A 22494-nucleotide genomic window follows, 5' to 3' on the forward strand; every position below is an offset into this window, starting at 1 on the left:
TGCCCAGGTTGGTCTTGAAGTCCTGACCTCAAGCAGTTCTCTTGCCTCAGCTCGGCCTCCCAGAGTGTTGGGATTACAGGTGTGAGCCGTGATGCCCAGACTTTGGTTTCGTTTTGTTTTTGTATTTTTCTTGAGACGAAGTCTTACTCTCCTGCCTAGGCTGGATTATAGTGGTATAGTCATAACTCACTGCAGCCTGCTCAAGCATTCTTCCAACATCAGCCTCCCAAGGAGCTGGGATTATATGCATGAGCCACCATGCTTGGCCATTTTTTTTTTTTTTTTTTTGACAGAATCTCGCTTTGTCACCCAGGCTGGAGTGCAGTGGCACAATTTTAGCTCACTGCAACCTCCGCCTACCAGGTTGAAACAGTTTTCATGCCTTCGCCTCCTGAGTAGCTGGGACTACAGGCATGCACCACCACACCTGGCTAATTTTTTTATTTTTAGTAGAAACATAATTTTACCATATTGGTCAGTCGGATCTTGAACTCCTGACCTCAGGTGATCTACCCACCTCAGCCTCCCAAAGGACTGGAATTATAGGCATGAGTCACTGTGCCTGGCAAAAAAAAATTGTTTTTTTCTTTTTTTTTTTAGAGATGGGGTGTCCCTGTATTGCCCAGGCTGGTCTTCAATTTTTGGCCTTAGGCAATTCTCTTGTCTCAGCCTCTAATTGGTATTTCCTGGTGTATTGGATTTAGGCCTTATTTATTAACCATAAACCATGGAAGCCAAAGATTTACCTCTCTCCTCACTCCCTTTCTCCCACCACAAACATGCACATTTTATGGTCTCCAAACTCCTCACTAGTAGTTATGGAACAATTTTGGTTAGATTGTATTCAGGATTTACATTGTAAGATTTTAAGGACTGTCGGCCAGGCGCGGTGGCTTATGCCTGTAATCCCAGCACTTTGGGAGGCCGAGGCGGGTGGATCACGAGGTCAGGAGATCGGCACCATCTTGGCTAACACAGTGAAACCCTGTTTCTACTAAAAATACAAAAACTTAGCCAGCCATGGTGGCGGGCACCTGTAGTCCCAGCTACTCGGGAGGCTGAGGCAGGAGAATGGCGTGAACCCAGGAGGCGGAGCTTGCAGTGAGCCGAGATCGCACCACTGCATTCCAACCTGGGCGACAGAGTGAGACTCCGTCTCAAAAAAAAAAATAGATTTTAAGGACTGTATAAATGCTCTTCACAGCTCGACTATGTTACTGTGATACCTTGCCTTTTCTGCTGAACATTTTGTTTCCCAGATCATCTTTTGGTGTGTTCAGGCATTCTAGATATTCTGTCACTTTCATCATGAAGAAATTGCTCCCTGCGCCCTTTGATACTATCCCACTCTAAGAGTGTTGCTCTCCAGGTTGCTGCACTGATGTCTTCTTGGGCTTTTTCTTCACCATCATCCTGGGAATTCCTTTGGCCTCATACTGTGTTAGATCCTCTTATTTCCTGAATTCCACATCTTTGCTTTTGCATTACTTCTTTTTTTTTTTTTTTTTTAGACATAGTCTTGCTCTGTCCCCCAGGCTGGAGTGCAGTGGCACGGTCTTGGCTCACTGCAACCTTGGTCTTGGTCTTGAACTCCTGGCCTCAGGGGTCCACCCGCCTCAGCCTCCCAAAGTGCTGGGATTACAGTCGTGAGACACCATGCCTGGCCTTGTTTTTTATTTTGTTTTGGGTTTTTTTGTGAGACTGTGTCTTGCTTTGTTGCCCAGGCTGGAGTGCAAAGTCGCAATGATCTTGGCTCACTGCAACCTCCGTCTCCCAGGTTCAAGCAGTTCTCCTGCCTCAGCCTCCTGAGTAGCTGGGAAAATAGGCACATGCTACCACGCCTGGCTAATTTTTTGTATTTTTAATAGAGACGGGGTTTCACTGTGTTAGTCAGGATGGTCTTGCTCTTCTGACCTCTTTTTTTTTTTTTTTTTTGAGACGGAGTCTCACGCTGTTGCCCAGGCTGGAGTGCAGTGGCGCGATCTCGGCTCACTGCAAGCTCCGCCTTCTGGGTTCACGCCATTCTCCTGCCTCAGCCTCCTGAGTAGCTAGGACTACAGGCGCCCGCCACCGCGCCCGGCTAATTTTTTGTATTTTTAGTAGAGACGGGGTTTCACTGTGGTCTCGATCTCCTGACCTTGTGATCCGCCCGCCTCGGCCTCCCAAAGTGCTGGGATTACAGGCTTGAGCCACCGCGCCCGGCCTCTTCTGACCTCTTGATCCACCCGTTTTGGTCGCCCAAAGTGCTGGGATTATAGGCGTATTACTTTTTACTTTAGTGGAACACATTCCAGTAGCTTTTTTTAAAAAATTTTTTTTTCTAAATTTTTAAAAATTGAGTTGAGGGGTTCTCAGTTTTTTGCCCAGGCTGGTCTCAAACTCCTGGGTTCAAGTGATTCTCCTGCTTCAGCGTCCCAAAGTGCTCGGATTATAGGCATGAGCCACCCTGCCTGGCCCCATTCCAGTAGCATTCTGAGGGAGAGTGCTTGGGAAGGGAATTTTCACATTTAAACCATCTCTATTCATGGTCTTTTGATTGTATCAATGTCAGTTTCCTCGTTTTTGTTTGTTTGTTTGTTTGTTTCTTTTTTTGAGACAGAGTCTCACTCTGTTGCTCACTGCAGCCTCTGCCTCCTGGGTTCAAGCGATTCTCTTGCCTCAGCCTCCTCAGTGGCTGGGATTACATGTATGTGCCACCACAGCCAGCTAATTTTTGTATTTTTAGTAGGGATGGGGCTTTACCATGTTGGCCAGGTGATTTCGAACCCCTGACCTTAAGTGATCTGCCCGCCTCGGCCTCTCAAAGTGCTGGGATTACAGGCGTGAGTCACCACATACACCACGTCTGGCCAGTTTCCTGGTACTAATATTGTACTGTGTAACTTGTTCATATGTATCACTCTTGTTACTATGTAACATAAAAACATTATATTGGGGCCGGGCGCGGTGGCTCAAGCCTGTAATCCCAGCACTTTGGGAGGCCGAGACGGGCGGATCACACGAGGTCAGGAGATTGACCATCCTGGCGAACACGGTGAAACCCCGTCTCTACTAAAAAGTACAAAAAAACTAGCCGGGCGAGGTGGCGGGCGCCTGTAGTTCCAACTACTCAGGAGGCTGAGGCAGGAGAATGGCATGAACCCGGGAGGCGGAGCTTGCAGTGAGCTGAGATCCGGCCACTGCACTCCAGCCTGGGCGACAGAGCGAGACTCCGTCTCAAAAAAAAAAAAACATTATATTGGGAGAAACTGGTTGAAGAGTACATGGGACCTCTTGGTACTATTTTTTGCAATTTCCTATGACTCCATAATTATTTCATAATAAAAGGAAAAAAATAATACTCTCCTGTCACTATATCTAGAATTCTAGGTAGGAAATAATTTTTTAAGAAGCTTTTAAGGGCCTCACTTCATTTTCTTCTAGCTCCTACTGTGGTGCTTAGAAATTTCATGCCATTTAAATTTTTTTTTTTTTTTTCTGAGACAGGGTCCCACCCTGTTGCCCAGTCTGCAGCATGACTCAATCATGGCTCCCACCTAATATTTTTTTTTTTTTTTTTTTCTTTAAGGCATGGTCTTGCTATGTTGGCCAGGCTGGTCTCAAACTCCTGGCGTCAAGTGATCATCCTGTCTTGGCCTCCCAAAGTAATGGGATTATAGGCATGAGCCACAGCCCCATTTTTTCTCAACCTCTGACAGCATGCAGATTTTTCCTTTGGCTTCAATATTTTGAAAATTCATGATAATATGCCTTAGTATTTGTCTATTTTTATCCATGGTTTTTTAAGTTCTCTCTCTTTTTTTTTTTTTTTTTTTTTTTTTTTAGAGACACAGTCTCGCTCCATCACCCAGGCCGGAATGCAATGGCATGATCTTGACTCACTGGAACGTCCACCTTCCGTTTCAAGCAATTGTCCTGTCTCAGCCTCCCGAGTAGGTGGGACTACAGGCGCTCACCACCACACCCTGCTAATTTTTGTATTTTTAATAGAGACGGGGTTTCACCTTGTTGGTCAGGCTGGTCTGAAACTCCTGACCTTGTGACTCACCCATCTCGGCCTCCCAGAGTGCTGGGATTACAGGTGTGGTCCACCATACCCGGCCTATCCATGGTTTTAAGGCATACATGATAAACCTTATTCTTCTGCAGAAATAGTTTTGTTTTTTGTGGTTTTTTTTTTTTTTTTGAGATGGAGTCGTACTCTGTCTCCAGGCTGGAGTGCAGTAGCATGATGTCGGCCCACTGCAACCTCCGCCTCCTGGGTTCAAGTGATTCTCGTGCCTCAGCCTCCCGAGTAGCTGAGATTACAGGCAGATGCCACCACAGTTAGCTAATCTTTGTATTTTTGGTAGAGACAGGGTTTCACCATGTTGGCCAGGATGGTCTTGATCTCCTGACATTGTGATCTGCCTGCCTCAGCCTCCCTAAGTGCTGGAATTACAGGCATGAGCCACCGCGCCTGGCCAGAAGTAATTTTTTTTTCTTTTTTTTTTTTTTTGAGACGGAGTCTCACGCTGTTGTCCAGGCTGGAGTGCAGTGGCGTGATCTCGGCTCACTGCAAGCTCCGCCTCCCGGGTTCCCGCCATTCTCCTGCCTCAGCCTCCTGAGTAACTGGGACTACAGGCGCCCGCCACCGCGCCCGGCTAATTTTTTGTATTTTTAGTAGAGACGGGGTTTCACTGTGGTCTCGATCTCCTGACCTTGTGATCCGCCCGCCTCGGCCTCCCAAAGTGCTGGGATTACAGGCTTGAGCCACCGCGCCCGGCCCAGAAGTAATTTTTGTTTAAGTTTTAGTTTTGTGTAATTTGTCATGTACATCTTTGTACTTTTTTGGGGGGGCCGGGGCAGGGGTCAGGAATGGAGTCTTGCTCTGTCACCCAGGCTGGAGTGCAGTGGTGCAGTCTCGGCTCACTACAACCTCTTAATTCCTCGGTTCAAGCGATTTTCCTACCTCAGCCTGCCAGGTAGCTGGCATCACAGGCGTGCACCACCATACCCAGCTCATTTTTTTTTATACTTTTATTAGAGACGGGGTTTCGCCATGTTGGCCGGGCTGGTCATGAACTCCTGACCTCCAGTGATCCATCCTCCTCGTTCTCCCAAAGTGCTGGCATTATAGGCATGAGCCACCATGCCCAGCCCTTTGTATGTTTTTTAATGTAGGATGTCATTATTTGTCCACTTGACTCTCTCCCACTGGTCTGTAAGCTCCATGAGAGCAGGAATTGCTTCCCTTATGTGTGTGCTTAGCTTTTAGCACAGTGCCTAGGATATAGAAAACATCCTGTATATGTTGGATGAACAGATGCTTATTGTCAGTGGTTTAAGTTCAGTTCTTATCTTCTTTTTTTTTTTTGAGATGGAGTCTCACCCTGTTACCAAGACTGGAGTGCAGTGGCGTGATCTTGGCTCCCTGCAATCTCCACCCTACCACCCCCACTGCCGGGTTCAAGCAATTCTTTTGCCCCAGCCTCCCAAATAACTGGGATTACAGGCACCCACCACCACACGTGGCTAATTTTTGTATTTTAGTAGAGACAGAGTTTCACCATGTTGGCCGGGCTGGTCTCAAACTCTTAACCTCAAGTGATCTGCCCGCCTCAGCCTCCCAAAGTGCTGGGTTTACAGGCGTGAGCCACCATGGCCAGCCTATTTACTCTTAAAACTGAACTGCCTCAGTGTTTGTTTGTTTGTTTTTTCTTCCCTTCTGATGCCCTTCACACCATCATTTGCTTAAAATCTTTGATGTGTCCATTTTATAGATCACAATGCTGTCTTTGCAGCTGTTGAGCAAGAACAAATCTTACATAAGATTGCTCTGAGCATCTGCTTCCTTTTCTCTCTGTGACCTAAACTCTGTCCTTCCTGGCAACCAGAATGGAAATCATCATTCAGAAAATATTGAATAACTGGCCGGGTGCGGTGGCTCACGCCTGTAATCCCAGCACTTTGGGAGGCTGAGGCAGGCAGATCACAATGTCAGGAGATCAAGACCATCCTGGCCAACACGGCAAAACCCCGTCTCTACTAAAAACACAAAAAATTAGCCGGGCATAATGGCAGGCACCTGCTACTCGGGAGGCTGAGGCAGGAGAATGGTGTGAACCCGGGAGGCGGAGCTTGCAGTGAGCCAGGATCGCGCCACTGCACTCCAGCCTGGGCAACAGACTGAGACTGTCTCCAAAAAAAAAAAATACTGAATAACTATAAAATCTTTAAATAGAGATTAATTTGAAATGTACAAGTATTCAGCATATGCTATTTATATGTGTGTGTTCATGGATGTTTGTGTATGTAGTTTTGTGTGTGTGTGTGTCTCTCTCTCGATCCACCACCCACCCCATTCACCAGCCTGACAGAGGACAACAGTGTTTCCAAAAGGAATGTAACTCATGCGCATTTTTTTCGTGTTAAGTTTTATAAGAAGACCAAACAGCTGCCAGTCTTAGTAAAATGCTGTGAAGAGATCCAGCCACATCAGTGGAAGCCACCTGTAGAGAGAGAAGAACACCGGCTTCCGTTCTGGTTAAAGGTACAACCCTCTTCCTCAAAGTCTGTGGGAGGCAAGTCACTGAAAGTTCTGAGAGAATATCAAGGGCTTCCTTAATTGACTAATGCTTTAGTTGTAGAACTAGGACTTCAGAAATCTTCCTCATTCACCTTTCTTCCCTTACTTTGCCTTTCTCCGGGTGATTCTACAACATTTTCAAAATAATGGGTAAAATGGTAATTTGCTAAAGGAAATTCAGAGAAGAGTTTCTAAAGTGTATAATTGGAATGTGGTCTTTGTAGAAATTTGATATACAGAGTCCCTTCTTGGAAAGATGCCTTGAGCTTGTCTCAGGTCCCTAAAACCTAGAAAGCCCTATTCTTTTTCCCAAATTCTGACATATGCTGGATCAGAGTGTTCTTGTTTCCAATAGGCCAGTCTGCCATCCATCCAGGAAGAACTGCGGCACATGGCTGATGGTGCTAGAGAGGTAGGACATGTGACTGGAACCACTGAGATCAACTCAGATCAAGGCCTAGAAAAAGACAACTCGGAGTTGGAGAGTGAAACTCGGTACCCACTGCTATTGCCTAAGGGTGTGGTCCTGAAACTGAAGCCAGTTGCCAACCGTTTCCCCAGGAAGGCTTGGAGACAGAAGCGTTCATCAGTCCTGAAGCCCCTCCTTATCCAACCCAGCCCCTCTCTCCAGCCTAGCTTCAACCCTGGGAAAACACCAGCCCAATCAACTCATTCAGAAGCCCCTCCGAGCAAAATGGTGGTCCGGATTCCTCACCCGATTCAGCCAGCCACTGTTTTACCGACAGTTCCAGGTGTCCCTCCGCTGGGGGTCAGTGGAGGTGAGAGTTTTGAGTCTCCTGCAGCACTGCCTGCTATGCCCCCTGAGGGCAGGACAAGCTTCCCTCTGTCTGAGTCCCAGACTTCGCTCTCTTCTGCCCCTGTGCCCAAGGTAATGCTGCCCTCCCCTTCCCCTTCTATGTTTCGAAAGCCATATGTGAGACGGAGACCCTCAAAAAGAAGGGGAGCCAGGGCCTTTCGCTGTATCAAACCTGCCCCTGTTATCCATCCTGCATCTGTTATCTTCACTGTTCCTGCTACCACTGTGAAGATTGTGAGCCTTGGCAGTGGCTGTAACATGATCCAGCCTGTCAATGCGGCTGTGGCCCAGAGTCCCCAGACTATTCCCATTACCACCCTCTTGGTTAACCCTACTTCCTTCCCCTGTCAATTGAACCAGCCCCTTGTGGCCTCCTCTGTCTCACCCTTAATTGTTTCTGGCAATTCTGTGAATCTTCCTATACCTTCCACCCCTGAAGATAAGGCCCACGTGAATGTGGACATTGCTTGTGCTGTGGCTAATGGGGAAAATGCCTTTCAGGGCCTAGAACCCAAATTAGAGCCCCAGGAACTATCTCCTCTCTCTGCTACTGTTTTCCCCAAAGTGGAACATAGCCCAGGGCCTCCACCAGCAGATGCAGAGTGCCAAGAAGGATTGTCAGAGAACAGTGCCTATCGCTGGACTGTTGTGAAAACAGAGGAGGGAAGACAAGCTCTGGAGCCGCTGCCTCAGGGCATCCAGGAGTCTCTAAACAACTCTTCCTCTGGGGATTTAGAGGAAGTTGTCAAGATGGAACCTGAAGATGCTACAGAGGAAATCAGTGGATTTCCTTGAGGAAGGAGAATAGAGTGTGGAGACTGGGAGCCTTCACTTCAGCCTCCGATTGGTGGCGAATAGGACGTAACCAATAGGAAACCTTTAAAAGGGTACTTAAACCGCAGAAAATTTTGCAACTGGGGCTCTTGAGCAGCTTGCTTTAGCCTGCTCCAACTCTGTGGAGTATACTTTTGCTTCAATAAATCTGTGCTTTCATTGCTTCGTTTCATTGATTCGTGCAGTTTGTTCAATTCTTCATTCAACATTCCAAGTACCTGGACAACTTGTAGTCAAGACCCTCCGCCAGGAACATATTTTGGCAAGCCAGCCTGGAGGTAAGTCCAAATTGGGGGTTTATTTTTCTTTTCTTTTTTCATTTTTCTTTCCCTCTCTGTCAAGCCTTCATTTTGGGGCATGGACTGGAGCTATCTCTGTGCAATGCTCACTCCACCCCATACGGGGGAACCTTTTCCTCTCTCTTTCCCTTTTCCACTTTGAGACTCAGCGGATAGCATCTGAACATGGAGGCAACTGCAGGTCTGTGCCCGGGCCGCTCTCCAGTGAGACTGAAGGGTATCCATGTGGAAGCACTTGATCACCATCACCCAGTTTGGGTGAGGGACCTGAGTTCTCTTTTTTTGAGTCTTTCAGCTGCTGTTTTCTAATAGCTGTTTGGTAATTGAGGGCAGCTGGACAGGGCCACTCTCCATTGTTACCTGAAGGCCAAGGAGTGAATGGCGATAGCTTCCCTGCCTGGAAGGGAGAAAGACTCTTTTCTATGTTTCCTGGTTATAGTCTCTGATTTCTACATGTGACACCATTGGCAGTGGTAGCTCATTCAGGGCGAATTCACACTCAGTCCTCTTAAACCCTCTTTTCTTATGCCAGATTTTCTTAGAGTTAGCCAGTGAGGGCAAAAGACAGTGTCTCCTGGATATTTTGACTCTTCTACTCAATCCATTTGGCTGGATGATGACCTTTGGGGCCCACAAGCTTTAGAATACATTCTACATCTTGGACCTCCACTGAGGGGACCTTGTTTCCTTCATCTTCACCATATTATTTCAGTAAAATGGCGTGTCCTTACACAGGATCCATTGTCATGGTGGTGGATTTTTAAACATTCCCTCTCTCATCCAGGGCCAGAATGGAATAGCCAGCCCTATTATTTTATTTTTCATGTCTAAAATCAACCTTTTCCCCTGAAATTACCCATAATCCACATGACAAACCTACCAGCCTCCTGTGCCTCTCATTAAAGTACACAACTATCACTCTAGTGGAACAGGAAGTATGGGAAACCATGGCCTTACCAAATTATAAGGATGCTAGAGGCCAGTTGCTGTGGCTCACGCCTGTAATCCCAGCACTTTGGGAGGCCGAGGCGGACAGATCACCTGAGGTTAGGAATAGGAGACCAGCCTGGTCAACATGGTGAAACCCCATCTCTACTGAAAATACAAAATTAGCCTGGCATCATGATGCACACCTGCAAGCCCAGCTACTCGGGAGGCTGAAACAGGAGAATTATTTGAACCCAGGAGGTGGAGGTTGCAGTGAGCCAAGATCGTGCCCATTGCACTCCAGCCTGGGCAACAAAAGTGAAACTCCATCTCCAAAAAAAAAAGGATGCTAGAAGGCAAGGCCTTCATCCAGGGATAAAAGGAGTTCATAGTGAGTCACCATTGGTGGAGAGAACCTTCCCAAAGTAGTGCTGGCACCCATCAAAGGTCACAGATGTCAGACAAAGATGGGACCCTAAAGGGGAACACCCTTAGGGACTCCAGTCAAGCAGCCAGGAACAATGGGCAGTCAGTGGAATTCTTAATTATAACACTATCTGCAATTAGACTTATTTTGCAAAATGCAGGGTAAATGGCCAGAAATCCCATATGTGCAGGTCTTCATGGGTGTATATCAAAACCCAACTGTGTGCAAAACTCCAGAACCTGTCCCATAATCAAAGGTCCTGAGGCAGAACCAGGTATTGTAGATGATCCTCTTTTTACAAGGGCCACCTGTCTCTTGGGGAATGGCAACCTCCCTTGTGCATCCTGTTGCCAAGTGCTCCTGAGGCTCAAACCCAAGAGCAAAAACCAGGGACCCTGCTAAGTTCCCCTCACAGTGGAACACCTTACTCAACTCCCTTCCAGCCCTGCCACTCCTTAGGGAAGTAGCAGGAGCTAAGGGGCCAGTTGTAGTGCGGGCTCGCTTCTCCATAACACAATGTAAAGAAAAGCTAGGAAGCTATTCTGAGAACCCCAGGAAATTTGCAGATGTGTTCCCAACTTTTTACTTTAGCCTTTGATTTCTCATGGAGGAATGTTCAATTCATTCTAGCAACTTGTTGTACCCCCTTGGAAAAGGAACAAATCTTTGAGGCCACCTGCCAGGAAGCCCATGATTTATTTGCCTGAAGCCCTTAGGGCAATCACCAGGGCCCAGGCCCAGCCCCAGCCCCTACTACTAATCCTAATTGGGCCTGTGACACCCCTGTGGGAATGAGCAACTGGGCCAAATTTCTTGAGGCTGTCCTTGGAGGCATGAAAAAGGTAGCAAATTATGATAAGGGAGGTTACACAAGGCAAGGAGGAAAAGCCAGCCATGTTTTACCAGAGGCTGGGGAAAGGAAATACACCAATCTGGACTCTTCCTCTCCAGAAGGCAAAATATTAATGGCACAGCATTTCATTAGCCAATCTGCTCCAGCCATTAGGCTCCAAAAGCTATAAATGATGCTACAAACTAATCAAAATCAGCATCTTGATACTGCCTTATATGGTGTATAACAATCATGACCTGGAGGAAGGAAAAGGAATAAAGAAGAAGCAAGCCAAAATTATGATAGCCAAGCCATCATTTGAGATACCCTGAATGCCCAAAGAGTGTCCAAGGGAATCCCGATGGGCCATAAGGATAATGCCAGCAAAGTCTTTTGCTTCAAATGCAAGAAAAATGGGAATTGGGCAAAGGACTGTACTAAGCCCCCACTGGGACCCTGTTGTCAGTACAAAGGCACCAGTCACAACCCCTGGTGCTGGAGAATTAACTGCCCACTCTCCCACAGAGGAGGTAGTCAAAACTCTGTAACAGTGCAAAAGGAGAAACTGATGAAGACTGATGGGGCCCAGGACCTTCCTCACTACCCCTGTCCAGGAACATCATTCATTACTATTATAGGAGTCCTGGGTAATTCTGGATGTGTTGGGCACCCAAATTTGGTTTCTTTTTGATACAGGAACAAATTACTCTGCCCTTACTGCTTATGTAGGAAAAGTTTCATCCGCATCCACAGGCGTTACGGGAATGGAAGGAAAGCCACAAAAAAGATTATTTATTCCTCTTTTGACTTGTCAATTTGAGAAACAAATCTTCCAATAAGAATTGCTAGTAGTACCAAGCTGCCCAGTCCCCTTGTTGGGAGGGGATATTATAGTTAAAATAGGGACACTGCTATGATTTAGGCACCACCCAGCAAAATTGCTAATAGTAATGCAGACAATATCTCAGACCACATTCATAAATAGGTCAACACACTAGCATGGTATAGTGGGGAACTGGGTAGGGCTAAAACAGCAATACACTTGGACAGTGCCCATCCCTCAGGGCTTTCAGGATAACCACGTTTTGTTTTGTTTTGCACAAGCCTTGGGGATCTAAGGGATCTAAAATTGGAAAAGGGGTGTACTGTAGTATGTAGATGACCTTGTGTGTAGCCCAACCCAAGGGGCATATGACTGAAATACTGTAAGAACCTTAAATTTCTTGGCAAATGGCATATAAAATGTCCAAAAGGAAGGCTCAGATTGCCCACCAATGGATTCAGTATTTAAGGTGTATCTTAACACCTGGAGCCCAGCAAATATCCCCAGAACGAGTGCAAGCCATATGTGGTTTGGAGCTCCCCCCACACCAAGCAACAGCTTTGTTGTTTTCTGGGGATGGCTGGGTTTTGCAGAAGATGGGTACCAAATTTTGGGCTCATAGTAAAACCCCTTTATGAAAGCAAGAAAGGGGCCAGAAAATGAGCCAATTGAATGGACTTTGGAAATGAGAGAAGCCTTTGTGAAGTTAAAACAGGCTGTGAACCAGCCTCCTGCTCTTGGCATCCTAGACCTCACTAAGCCTTTGTATGTAGCAGAAAGGAAAGGCATAGCTGTGGGAGTGCTAACTGCCTACTTCCCAAATAAATGGGACAGGGTGGCCAAGCTGCTTGTGGTCAATGGCAGACACTGCTATTTTAGTGGAAGAAGCCACTAAAATCACTCTGGGTCAGCCACTGGAAGTATTAGCCCCACATCAAGTCAATCCTAGAAATAAAAGGACACATCTGTACGATGGGGGAAAGGTTAACCAAATACTAGGCCATGCTACTGGACAATCTAGATGTGACCCTTAAAACCTATAACACTGTGAATCTAGCTTGATTGCTGCCCACAGCCCCAATAATTAATCATTCCTGTGAGCAGGTTATTGCACACACATATGTTAGCCAGCCTGATTTAAAAGGTTGACCTCTCCCAGATTCAGAGGATGACTGGTTCACAGACCTCAGCAGCTTTGTATCAAATAGGGGAACACTGGGCCAGATACACAATAGTAAATTACAATATAATTATTGAGGTCCAACCCTTGCCCCCAGGTATGTCAGCACAAAAAGCTGAGATCATTGCTCTTACTCGAGCTCTGACATTAGGCAAAGGGAAAAAGCTTAACATCTATACAGATTCCAAACATGCATTTCTCGTGTTTCATGCTCATGCTGCAATTTGAAAAGAAAGAGAAAGAGGACTACTAATTAGTAAATATTCCACCATAAAGCATGGGTCTGAAATTCTTCAACTGTTGGAAGGAATACACTTGCCAAAAGCATAGCCATAATTGATTGTAGGAGGCATCAAAAGAACGTAAAACCCTTATAGCACAAGGGCACAGAAAGGCTGGTAAGCCAAAGCCACACTGCTCAGGGTGTAATCCCAACAAATTCTAGCACTGCTTCCTTTCTATGATTCCCCAAAATAACCTGAATATACATCACAGGGAGAACAGTTAATAAAGCAGGAAGATGGACAAAAACAAGGATCCTGGTGGTATATGGTATCAACAGTGTATCTCCCTCAAACAACCCAATGGAGAATTATAAAAATCCTGCACGACTCTTTCCATATATGAGGAGATGCCACTCTTGCCATGATAAACAGGCTCTTCATTGGGCCTGACTTAACTTCCATGGTTAAGCAGGTCTGTCAGACCTGTTCACTGTGAACATTTAACAACCCTAGCAACAAAATGCCTCCTCTAATAGAACCAGTCTGGAGAAGGGGCACTTCCCCAGGGGAAGACTGGCAATTGGATTTTACCCATATGCCAGCTTGTAGGGGATACAAGTTTTTGCTAGTACTAATAGACACCTTTACTGGCTTACCCTAGCAGAACAAAGAAGGCTAATAAAGTTATAAAGGTTCTCCTAAGATAAATAATCCCCAGTTTGGGTTACCCCAAAGCCTCCAAGGTGAGAACAGTACATCTTTTGTTTCGCATATAACTCAAGGGGTTGCTAAGGCTCTCAGAATCAAATACTATTTACATTCAGCATGGAGACCTCAATCCTCTGGGAAAATAGAAAGGGCTAATCAACCTCTAAAATGGGCGTTAGCTAAGCTATGTCAGGAAACATCAGAAACGTGGGTCAGCTTGCTGCCCATAGTCCTTTTAATGATCCATAATTCCCCTAGAGCAGAAATTAATATGAGCCCATTTAAAATGTTATACTGACGTCTTTTTTATTTTATTTATTTATTTATTTTGAGATGGAGTCTCTCTGTTGTCCAGGCTGGAGTGCAGTGGCACAATCTTGGCTCACTGCAACCTCCACCTCCCAGGTTCAAGTAATTCTCCTGCCTCAGCCTCCCAAGTAGCTGGGATTACAGGTGTAAGCCACCACACCCGGCTAATTTTTGTATTTTTAGTAGAGATGGGGTTTCACTATGTTGGCTAGGTTGGTCTTGAACTCCTGACCTCAAGTGATCCACCCACCTGGGCCTCCCAAAGTGTTGGGATTATAAGAATGAGGCACTGTGCCTGACTAGGAAGGCCATTTTTAATGGATGATCTAATTACTGCTCCAGAAATAGCCAGTTTAGTAAAATACATAATTAACCTGAGACAATTTCATCAGGCATTTCAAAAGTTTGGAACTAAAAGGTTCTCTGCATTAGGAACTCACCAGCAACCCAAGATCAGGCCAGGAGATAAAAGTATTTGTTAAAACATGGAAAGAGGGGTCACCTGCTCAACAACTACAACCCAAATGGAAGGAACTTTTTCAGTGGTGTTGGCCATGCCTTCTGTAGTCAAAGTACTAGGAAGTTGGATACATCTTTCTAGGGTCAAGCCTGCAATACCTGAAGCCCCAGACCTATAACCTGAAGCTTCCATCAGCCACTATACCTATGAACCTGTGGAAGACCTGAAGTACCTGTTTTAAAGACAGTCAAAAGATAAGTGAATGCCTACCAACTTTCCTTGGTGTCTATGCTGCATAGTTACTGTAGATTTGATAATAGTAACAATTTTTATATTTTTACAATTTAATTGCCTTCTTCCATTTGGAAGAATAATTAAGCAAAATGTTTTAATTCATTTTTGTAACATTATTCCTGAGAGGATAGGTATACACCCCCTGAGGTTCCTATTCAAAAGAACAAAATAACAGGTAAGTATTTTTAGTCCCATAATGGTTAGCCCTGGCCTGTGTATACTGGGACCAGGCATACTGGGAATCAGCTTAATTTTACAGCAGGGCTTTATTTCACCTCTCTGGCAATTAATGGATTCTGGGTATTTATTAAGAACTTTGAAATTTAACCCAAAGACTGTTAAATACCACCAGTCCAGCTCTGGCAAAGGACTTTTAGCTTTGTTTATCTCCACCATCACCAAAATACACTGCCGTCGTAATCCCAGGCTTATCTTGGGCCCTTGAAAAAATGTCCTACCACCTCAACTACAAGGGAGGGACTCCCTTCAAATTAATGAACCTGCATGACTTCTGTGACTTCAAAATTACATAAATGACAAAAGTTACAATGTCAGGATGAGCAGTGAGCCTTCTACAGTCCTACCAAAGTTACCTTTCTGGAGTTGCATCCCCCCAAAAACCCATTTGGGGCCCAATAACACACAAATAACTAAAATCCCAGGTGCCACTTTGTATTAAAAAAAAAAAATTCTAGTCAGACCCTAGGTACCTTGAGTCATCAAAGTAACTACACCCTAGGGATTAACCTCTCACATGATATGTAAGCTATGCAGTTACCTAGGCTGCATCATTTAGAAAACCTGTATGGTTTTCATGAAACTATTCCTAATTAAGGCTACTTTAAAGGACACATAGTCTAAGTACTGTCAAGGTAGGCCCACTAGCTGTGTTCACATTTTCACTTGGGAAGCCGGTAGTAATCCTAAGACAGCTAGTTGCCTTTTGGTTCTCCAGTATGAAAATACCTCTGGGTGATTGCTGGTGGACACTAAGCATAACTACCTTCACCGGGAAAACTTAACTGCTGGGACAACTCAGCATACTTCCCAAGGTCCTTTCCAGCCTTTAGCTGGAGCCACCTTAGCAGGGACCTTAACCACTGGGGAAAGCAAAAACAAAAAGCTAACCCATATGTTCACCATAGAGAATGATTTTTGTCTTGAAAAACACAGAGTCTTTTTCCTGTGTGGAACTAATTCCTAGTTATGTTTGCCAACTAAATGGACTGGAACCTATACACTTCTTTATTTAGCCCCTGAAATCAATATAGCCCTCAATAACCAGTCTCTCATTCCTTTAACTGCACCCGCCAGGCACAAATGAGCCTTCAAACTCATACCCCTTTTGGTAGGACTAGGAATAACCACAGGAGTAGGAACAGGAGTTAGTAGGCTTGCAACATCCCTATCCTATTACCAACGTTGTCCAATGATCTTTCAGAGAGCTTGGAAGACATTGCCCAAAGTATTGTCACTTTATAAAATCAGATAGACACCTTGGCAACGGTCGTTTTACAAAATAATAAGAGATTGGATTTCCTAGCTGCTGAAAAAGGTGGCTTATGTCTTTTCCTAAAAGAAGAATGCTGGGTTTTTTTGTTTGTTTTGTTTTGTTTTGTTGTTGTTTTGTTTTGTTTTGAGACAGTCTTACTCTGTCGTCCAAGCTGGAGTGCAGTGGCGTGATCTCGGCTCACTGCAAGCTCTGTCTCCTGGATTTATGCCATTCTCCCACCTCAGCCTCCCAAGTAGCTGGGACCACAGGCGTCTGCCACCACGCCCGGCTAATTTTGTTTTTGTTTTTGTTTTTTTTGCAGTAGAGACAGGGTTTCACCGTGTTAGCCAGGATGGTCTCAATCTCCTGACCTCGTGATCTGCCCACCTCAGCCTCCCAAAGTGCTGGGATTACAGGCGTGAGCCACCGCACCCCACCGAAGAATGCTGTTTTTATGTCAACCAATCAGGATTAGCAAGAGATGCCACCTGAAAATTAGCTAACGGGGCCTCTAAAATATAATAGCAGCTGTCCGAGTCATGGGGCTTCTAGTCAAGGGCACTAAGTTGGGCTTCATGGCTACTTCCCTTAGCTGGCACATTATTAACAATTATACTTTCATTGACCATGTTTTGGACATGTTTGTTAAATCTTTTAACCAAATGTATTTTGTCTCACCTAGAGGCCATTAAGCTTCAAATGGTCATGCAGCAGGGCTTCTATCCAGGTAATGATGCCAGCCCCAGCCATCAAGAAGTCATCCTGTCTCCACTAGACAGAGCAGGGTGAGAGTTCCATGGTCCCCAGTAGGTAGGGACTGTGTCCCAAACATCATGAAGCAGTTACAGAAGAAAGACTGTCAGTCCCTCTGCCTCCTATAAATATTTATGGATATTATGTCTCTCAAGGGGGAATGAGGCAGGATAATAGGGTCTGGAGACAGGGAGCCTTCACTTTAGCCTCTGATTGGTCACAGGCCAAATCTTCATTTGCATAGGGTGTAACTTCACTTCAGCCTCCAATTGGTCATGGGCCACATCTTCATTTACAAAGGGTGTAACCAATAGGAAACCTCTAAAGGGTACTTAAACCCCAGATTTTGCAACTGGGGTGCTTGAGCCACTTGCCCAAGCCTGCTTCTGCTCTGTGGAATGTACTTTCACTTCAGTAAATCTGTGCTTTCATTGTTTCATTCATTTGTTGCTTTGCTTGTGCATTTTCTTCAATTCTCTGTTCAATATGCCAAGAACCTGGACAACTTGTAATCAAGACCCTCCACTGGTAACACTCTGAGCATGATATTTGTGATGACATCAAGAAAGAACACACTGTGGAATTAGACACTGGCTCCCCAAGTGAGGAGCTGAGCAGTGCTAGAGAGGTAAAGAAACAGACAATCTTACAGAAGGAAGAAGAGAGGAGTCAGCCAACAAAACCCCTTCTTCTTCTCAAGAACCCCCAATGAAGGAAACGGGGGGGAGATGAGAGCAAAGGATCACCAAATAATGCTTCATCCTCCATGGATCCTGGAGTGAGGCTTAGCAGCCCACCAGGGAAGCCCAAAGACTCATCCAGTGTTGATGGTCAGTCAGTGGGGACCCCAGTTGGACCAGAAACTGGAGGAGAGAAAGATGGACCAGAAGAAGAGGACTTTGATGACCTCACCCAAGATGAGGAAGATGAAATGTCATCAGCTTCTGAGGAATCTGTGTTTTCTGTCCCAGAACTCCAGGTGAGAGCTGGAGAATATTCTCAAGTAGTTTGTGGACTCAGTAATATGTTTAATTTATTGATATGCCACCTGCTTGCTTGCTGCACTATAGATAGGCCTAAAATCACTTGTATTTGATTTGTGAATGCATTATGGGACATGATTGTGGGGTTGAGGTGAAATGAGATGGAAAGGGTGAAATTTTACTGATTATATTAAACTCATTTACACATTCAATTCAATCACCTGACCACACTTTAAATGCCTTAAAAAATAGTAAATAGGGCCGGGTGCGGTGGCTCATGCCTGTAATCCCAGCATTTTGGGAGGCCGAGGCCAGCGGATCACCTGAGATTGGGAGTTTGAGACCAGCCTGACCAACATGGAGAAACCCTGTCTCTACCAAAAATACAAAATTAGCCGGACATGGTTGTGCATGCCTGTAATCCCAGCTACTTGGGAGGCTGAGGCAGGAGAATTGCTTGAACCTGGGAGGTGGAGGTTGCAGTGAGCCAAGATTGGGCCATTGCACTCCAGCCTGGGCAACAAGAGCAAAACTCCGTTTCAAAAAAAAAAAAATAGTAAATAGGCCAGACTTGGTGGCTCACACCTGTAGTCCCAGAACTTTGGGAGGCCGAGGTGGGCGGATCACGACACAAGGTCAGGAGTTTGAGACCAGCCTGGCCAACATGGTGAAACGCTGACTACTAAAAATACAAAAATTAGCCAGGTATGGTAGCATGCTCCTATAATTTCAGCCATTCAGGAGGCTGAGGCATGAAAATCCCTTGAACCCAGGAGGCAGAGGTTGCAGTGTGCCAAGATTGCACCGCTGCACTCTAGTTTAGCTTGGGTGATGGAGTGAGACTCTATGGCAAGAAAAAAAAAAAAAGAGGCACATAAATATGGGCTAAGGCAAAAGAAAACTATTTTCAGGGTATATTTTCAGGGTAGAGAAGAAGTGCTTAGCTTTTAGCACAGTGCCTAGGACATAGAAAGCATTATGTATATGTTGGATGAGCAGATGCTTATTGTCAATGGTTTTAGTTCAATTCTCATCTTCATTTATTTTATTTTATTGTTTTTTGTTTTTTTTTTGAGACGGAGTCTCGCTCTGTCCCCAAGGCTGGAGTGCAGTGGCGGCATCTCAGCTCACTGCAAGCTCCGCCTCCCAGGTTCACACCATTCTCTTGCCTCAGCCTCCCGAGCAGCTGGGACTACAGGCACCCGCCACCAAGCCTCGCTAATTTTTTGCATTTTTTAGTAGAGATGGGGTTTCATCGTGTTAGCCAGGATGGTCTCGATCTCCTGACCTCGTGATCCGCCGGCCACAGCCTCCCAAAGTGCTGAGATTATAGACGTGAGCCACCGCGCCCAGCCTATTTTTTTTTTTGAGACAGAGTCTCGCTCTGTCACCCAGGCTAGAGTGGCACGATCTCTGATCTCAGCTCACTGTAACCTCCACCTCCCAGGTCAAGCAATTCTCCTGCCTCAGCCCCCTGAGTAACTAGGATTACAGGTGCATGCCACCATGCCTGGCTAATTTTTGTATTTTTGTAGGGATAGGGGTTTTGCCATGTTGGCCAGGCTGGTCTCAAACTCCTGACCTCGTGATCCGCCCGCCTCGGCCTCCCAAAGTGCTGAGATTATAGGCATGAGCCACTGTGCCCAGTCTATTCTTTTTTTTTTTTTTTTTTTTTTTTTTTTTGAGACGGAGTCTCACTCTGTTACCCAGGCTGGAGTGCAGTGGCACGATCTCTGATCTCAGCTCACTGCAACCTCCACCTCCCAGGTTCAAGCAATTCTCCTGCCTCAGCCCCCTGAGTAACTGGGATTACAGGCGCGTGCCACCATGCCTGGCTAATTTTTGTATTTTTGTAGGGATAGGGGTTTTGCCATGTTGGCCAAGCTGGTCTTGAACTCCTGACCTTAGGTAATCTGCCCACCTCCAAAAGTGCTGGGATTACAGGCGTGAGCCACGGCACCTAGCCTTTGTTTACTCTTAAAATTGAACTTTCTCAGGCTCTCTCTTTTTTTTCCCCTTCTCTTCTAATGCCTTTCACACCGTCATTTGCTTAAAAGGAAGTTTTCATGTGTCCAAGGTATAGATTACGATGCTGTCTTTGTAGCTGTTGAGCAGGAGCAAATCTTACATAAGATTGCTCTGAGCATCTGCTTCCTTTTCTCTCTGTGACCTAAACTCTCCCCGTCCTGGCAACCAGATGGAGATCATCAGTTAGAAAATATTGAATAATTGTAAAATCTTTAAATAGAGATTAGTTTAATTTGAAATGTACAAGTATTCAGCATATGCTATTTATATATGTGTGTTCATGGATGTTTGTGTATGTGGTTTTGTGTGTGTGTGTGTGTGTCTCAATCCACCACCCACCCCATTCACCAGCCTGACAGATGACAGTGTTTCCAGAAGGAATGTAACTCATGCATATTTTTTCCATGTAAAGTTTTTTGTTTGGTTTTTTTTTTTTTTTGAGACAGAGTCTCACTCTGTCTCCCAGGCTGCAGTACAGTGGCCGGATCTCAGCTCACTGCAAGCTCTGCCTCCCGGGTCCACGCCATTCTCCTGCCTCAGCCTCCCAAGTAGCTGGGACTACAGGCGCCCGCCACCTCGCCCGGCTAGTTTTTTTTGTATTTTTTAGTAGAGACGGGGTTTCACCGTGTTAGCCAGGATGGTCTCGATCTCCTGACCTCGTGATCCACCCGTCTTGGCCTCCCAATCATGTTAAGTTTTATAAGAAGACCAAACAGCTGCCAGTCTTAGTAAAATGCTGTGAAGAGATCCAGCCACATCAGTGGAAGCTACCTATAGACAGAGAAGAACACCGGCTCCCATTCTGGTTAAAGGTACAACCCTCTTCCTCAAAGTCTGTGGGAGGCAGAAGGTCACTGAAAGTTCTGAGAGAATATAAAGGGCTTCCTTAATTGACTAATGCTTTAGTTGTAGAACTAGGACTTCAGAAATCTTCCTCATTCACCTTTCTTCCCTTACTTTTCTGCCCTTCTCCGGGTGATTCTACAACATTTTCAAAATAATAGGTAAAATAATCATTTCCTAAAGGAAATTCAGAGAAGAGTTTCTAAAGTATATAATTGGAATGTGGTCTTTGTAGATTTGATATGCGGAGTTCCTTCTTGGAAAGATGCCTTGAGCTTGTCTCAGGTCCCTAAAACCTAGAAAGCCCAATTGTTTTTCCCAAATTTGTTGTTGTTGTTTTGTTTTGTTTTGAGACAGAGTTTTGCTCTGTCCACCCAGTATATGGTGCAATCTTGGGTCCTCGCAACCTGTGCCTCCCAGGTTCAAGTGATTCTCCTGCCTCCGCCTCCCGAGTAGCTGGGATTCCAGGCACATGCCACCACACCCAGCTAATTTTTGCATTTTTAGTAGAGATGGGGTTTCACCATGTTGGTCAGGCTCGTCCTGAACTCCTGACCTCAAGTGATCTGCCCACTTCAGCCTCCCAAAGTTCTGGGATTACAGGCGTGAGTGACTGTGCCAAGCTTCTTTTTCCCAAATTCTGACATATGCTGGATCAGAGTGTTCTTGTTTCCAATAGGCCAGTCTGCCATCCATCCAGGAAGAACTGCGGCACATGGCTGATGGTGCTAGAGAGGTAGGACATGTGACTGGAACCACTGAGATCAACTCAGATCGAAGCCTAGAAAAAGACAATTTGGAGTTGGAGAGTGAAACTCGGTACCCACTGCTATTGCCTAAGGGTGTGGTCCTGAAACTGAAGCCAGTTGCCAACCGTTTCCCCAGAAAGGCTTGGAGACAGAAGCGTTCATCAGTCTTGAAGCCCCTCCTTATCCAACCAAACCCCTCTCTCCAGCCTAGCTTCAACCCTGGGAAAACACCAGCCCAATCAACTCATTCAGAAGCCGCTCCAAGCGAAATGGTGGTCCAGATTCCTCACCTGATCCAGCCAGCCACTGTCTTACAGACAGTTCCAGGTGTCCCTCCACTGGGGGTCAGTGGGGGTGAGAGTTTTTTTTTGTTTTTTGTTTTTTTTTTTGAGACGGAGTCTTGCGCTGTCGCCCAGGCTGGAGTGCAGTGGCCGGATCTCAGCTCACTGCAAGCTCCGCCTCCCGGGTTCACGCCATTCTCCTGCCTCAGCCTCCCGAATAGCTGGGACTACAGGCGCCCGCCACCTCGCCCGGCTAGTTTTTTTGTATTTTTTTTTTAGTAGAGACGGGGTTTCACCGTGTTAGCCAGGATGGTCTCGATCTCCTGACCTTGTGATCCGCCCGTCTCGGCCTCCCAAAGTGCAGGGATTACAGGCTTGAGCCACCGTGCCTGGCCTCAAAAATCTTTAATTTGATTCTCATCCGTTGTTAGATTTGTATTAGCTTCGTTTACTTTCTTCCTTTCTTCCTTCCTTCCTTCCCTCCCTCCCTCCCTCCCTCCCTCCTTCCTTTCTTTCTTCCTTTCTTTCTTTTTTCTCTTTTTTTTTTTTTTGAGATGGAGTCTCACTCTGTCACCCAGCCTGGAGTGCAATGGCACGATCTCGGCTCACTGCAACCTCTGTCTCCCAGACTCAAGAAATTCTCCTGCCTCAGCCTCACGAGTA

General features: G+C 45.8%; 2 protein-coding genes and 1 long non-coding RNA gene across 3 annotated transcripts in view; 2 read left to right on the forward strand and 1 right to left on the reverse strand.

Moving 5' to 3' along the window:
- Positions 1 to 22494, reverse strand: part of DAP3 (death associated protein 3) — a 192457-nt gene that overhangs the window by 77273 nt on the left and 92690 nt on the right. The window lies entirely within an intron of this gene.
- Positions 1 to 22494, forward strand: part of YY1AP1 (YY1 associated protein 1) — a 76021-nt gene that overhangs the window by 22742 nt on the left and 30785 nt on the right. Inside the window, 4 exon segments of the mRNA XM_077982570.1 lie at positions 6416 to 6532; positions 6924 to 8175; positions 17484 to 17926; positions 21481 to 21904. Coding sequence (XP_077838696.1) covers positions 6416 to 6532; positions 6924 to 8175; positions 17484 to 17926; positions 21481 to 21904 — 2236 coding nt within the window.
- Positions 3796 to 5342, forward strand: LOC144330954 (uncharacterized). Its single transcript, XR_013397689.1, has 2 exons — positions 3796 to 4348; positions 4664 to 5342. It is a non-coding gene; the product is annotated as an uncharacterized LOC144330954 (long non-coding RNA).

This window comes from Macaca mulatta, chromosome 1, assembly GCF_049350105.2.
Source record: "Macaca mulatta isolate MMU2019108-1 chromosome 1, T2T-MMU8v2.0, whole genome shotgun sequence".
NCBI classification, from domain to species: Eukaryota; Metazoa; Chordata; class Mammalia; order Primates; family Cercopithecidae; genus Macaca; species Macaca mulatta.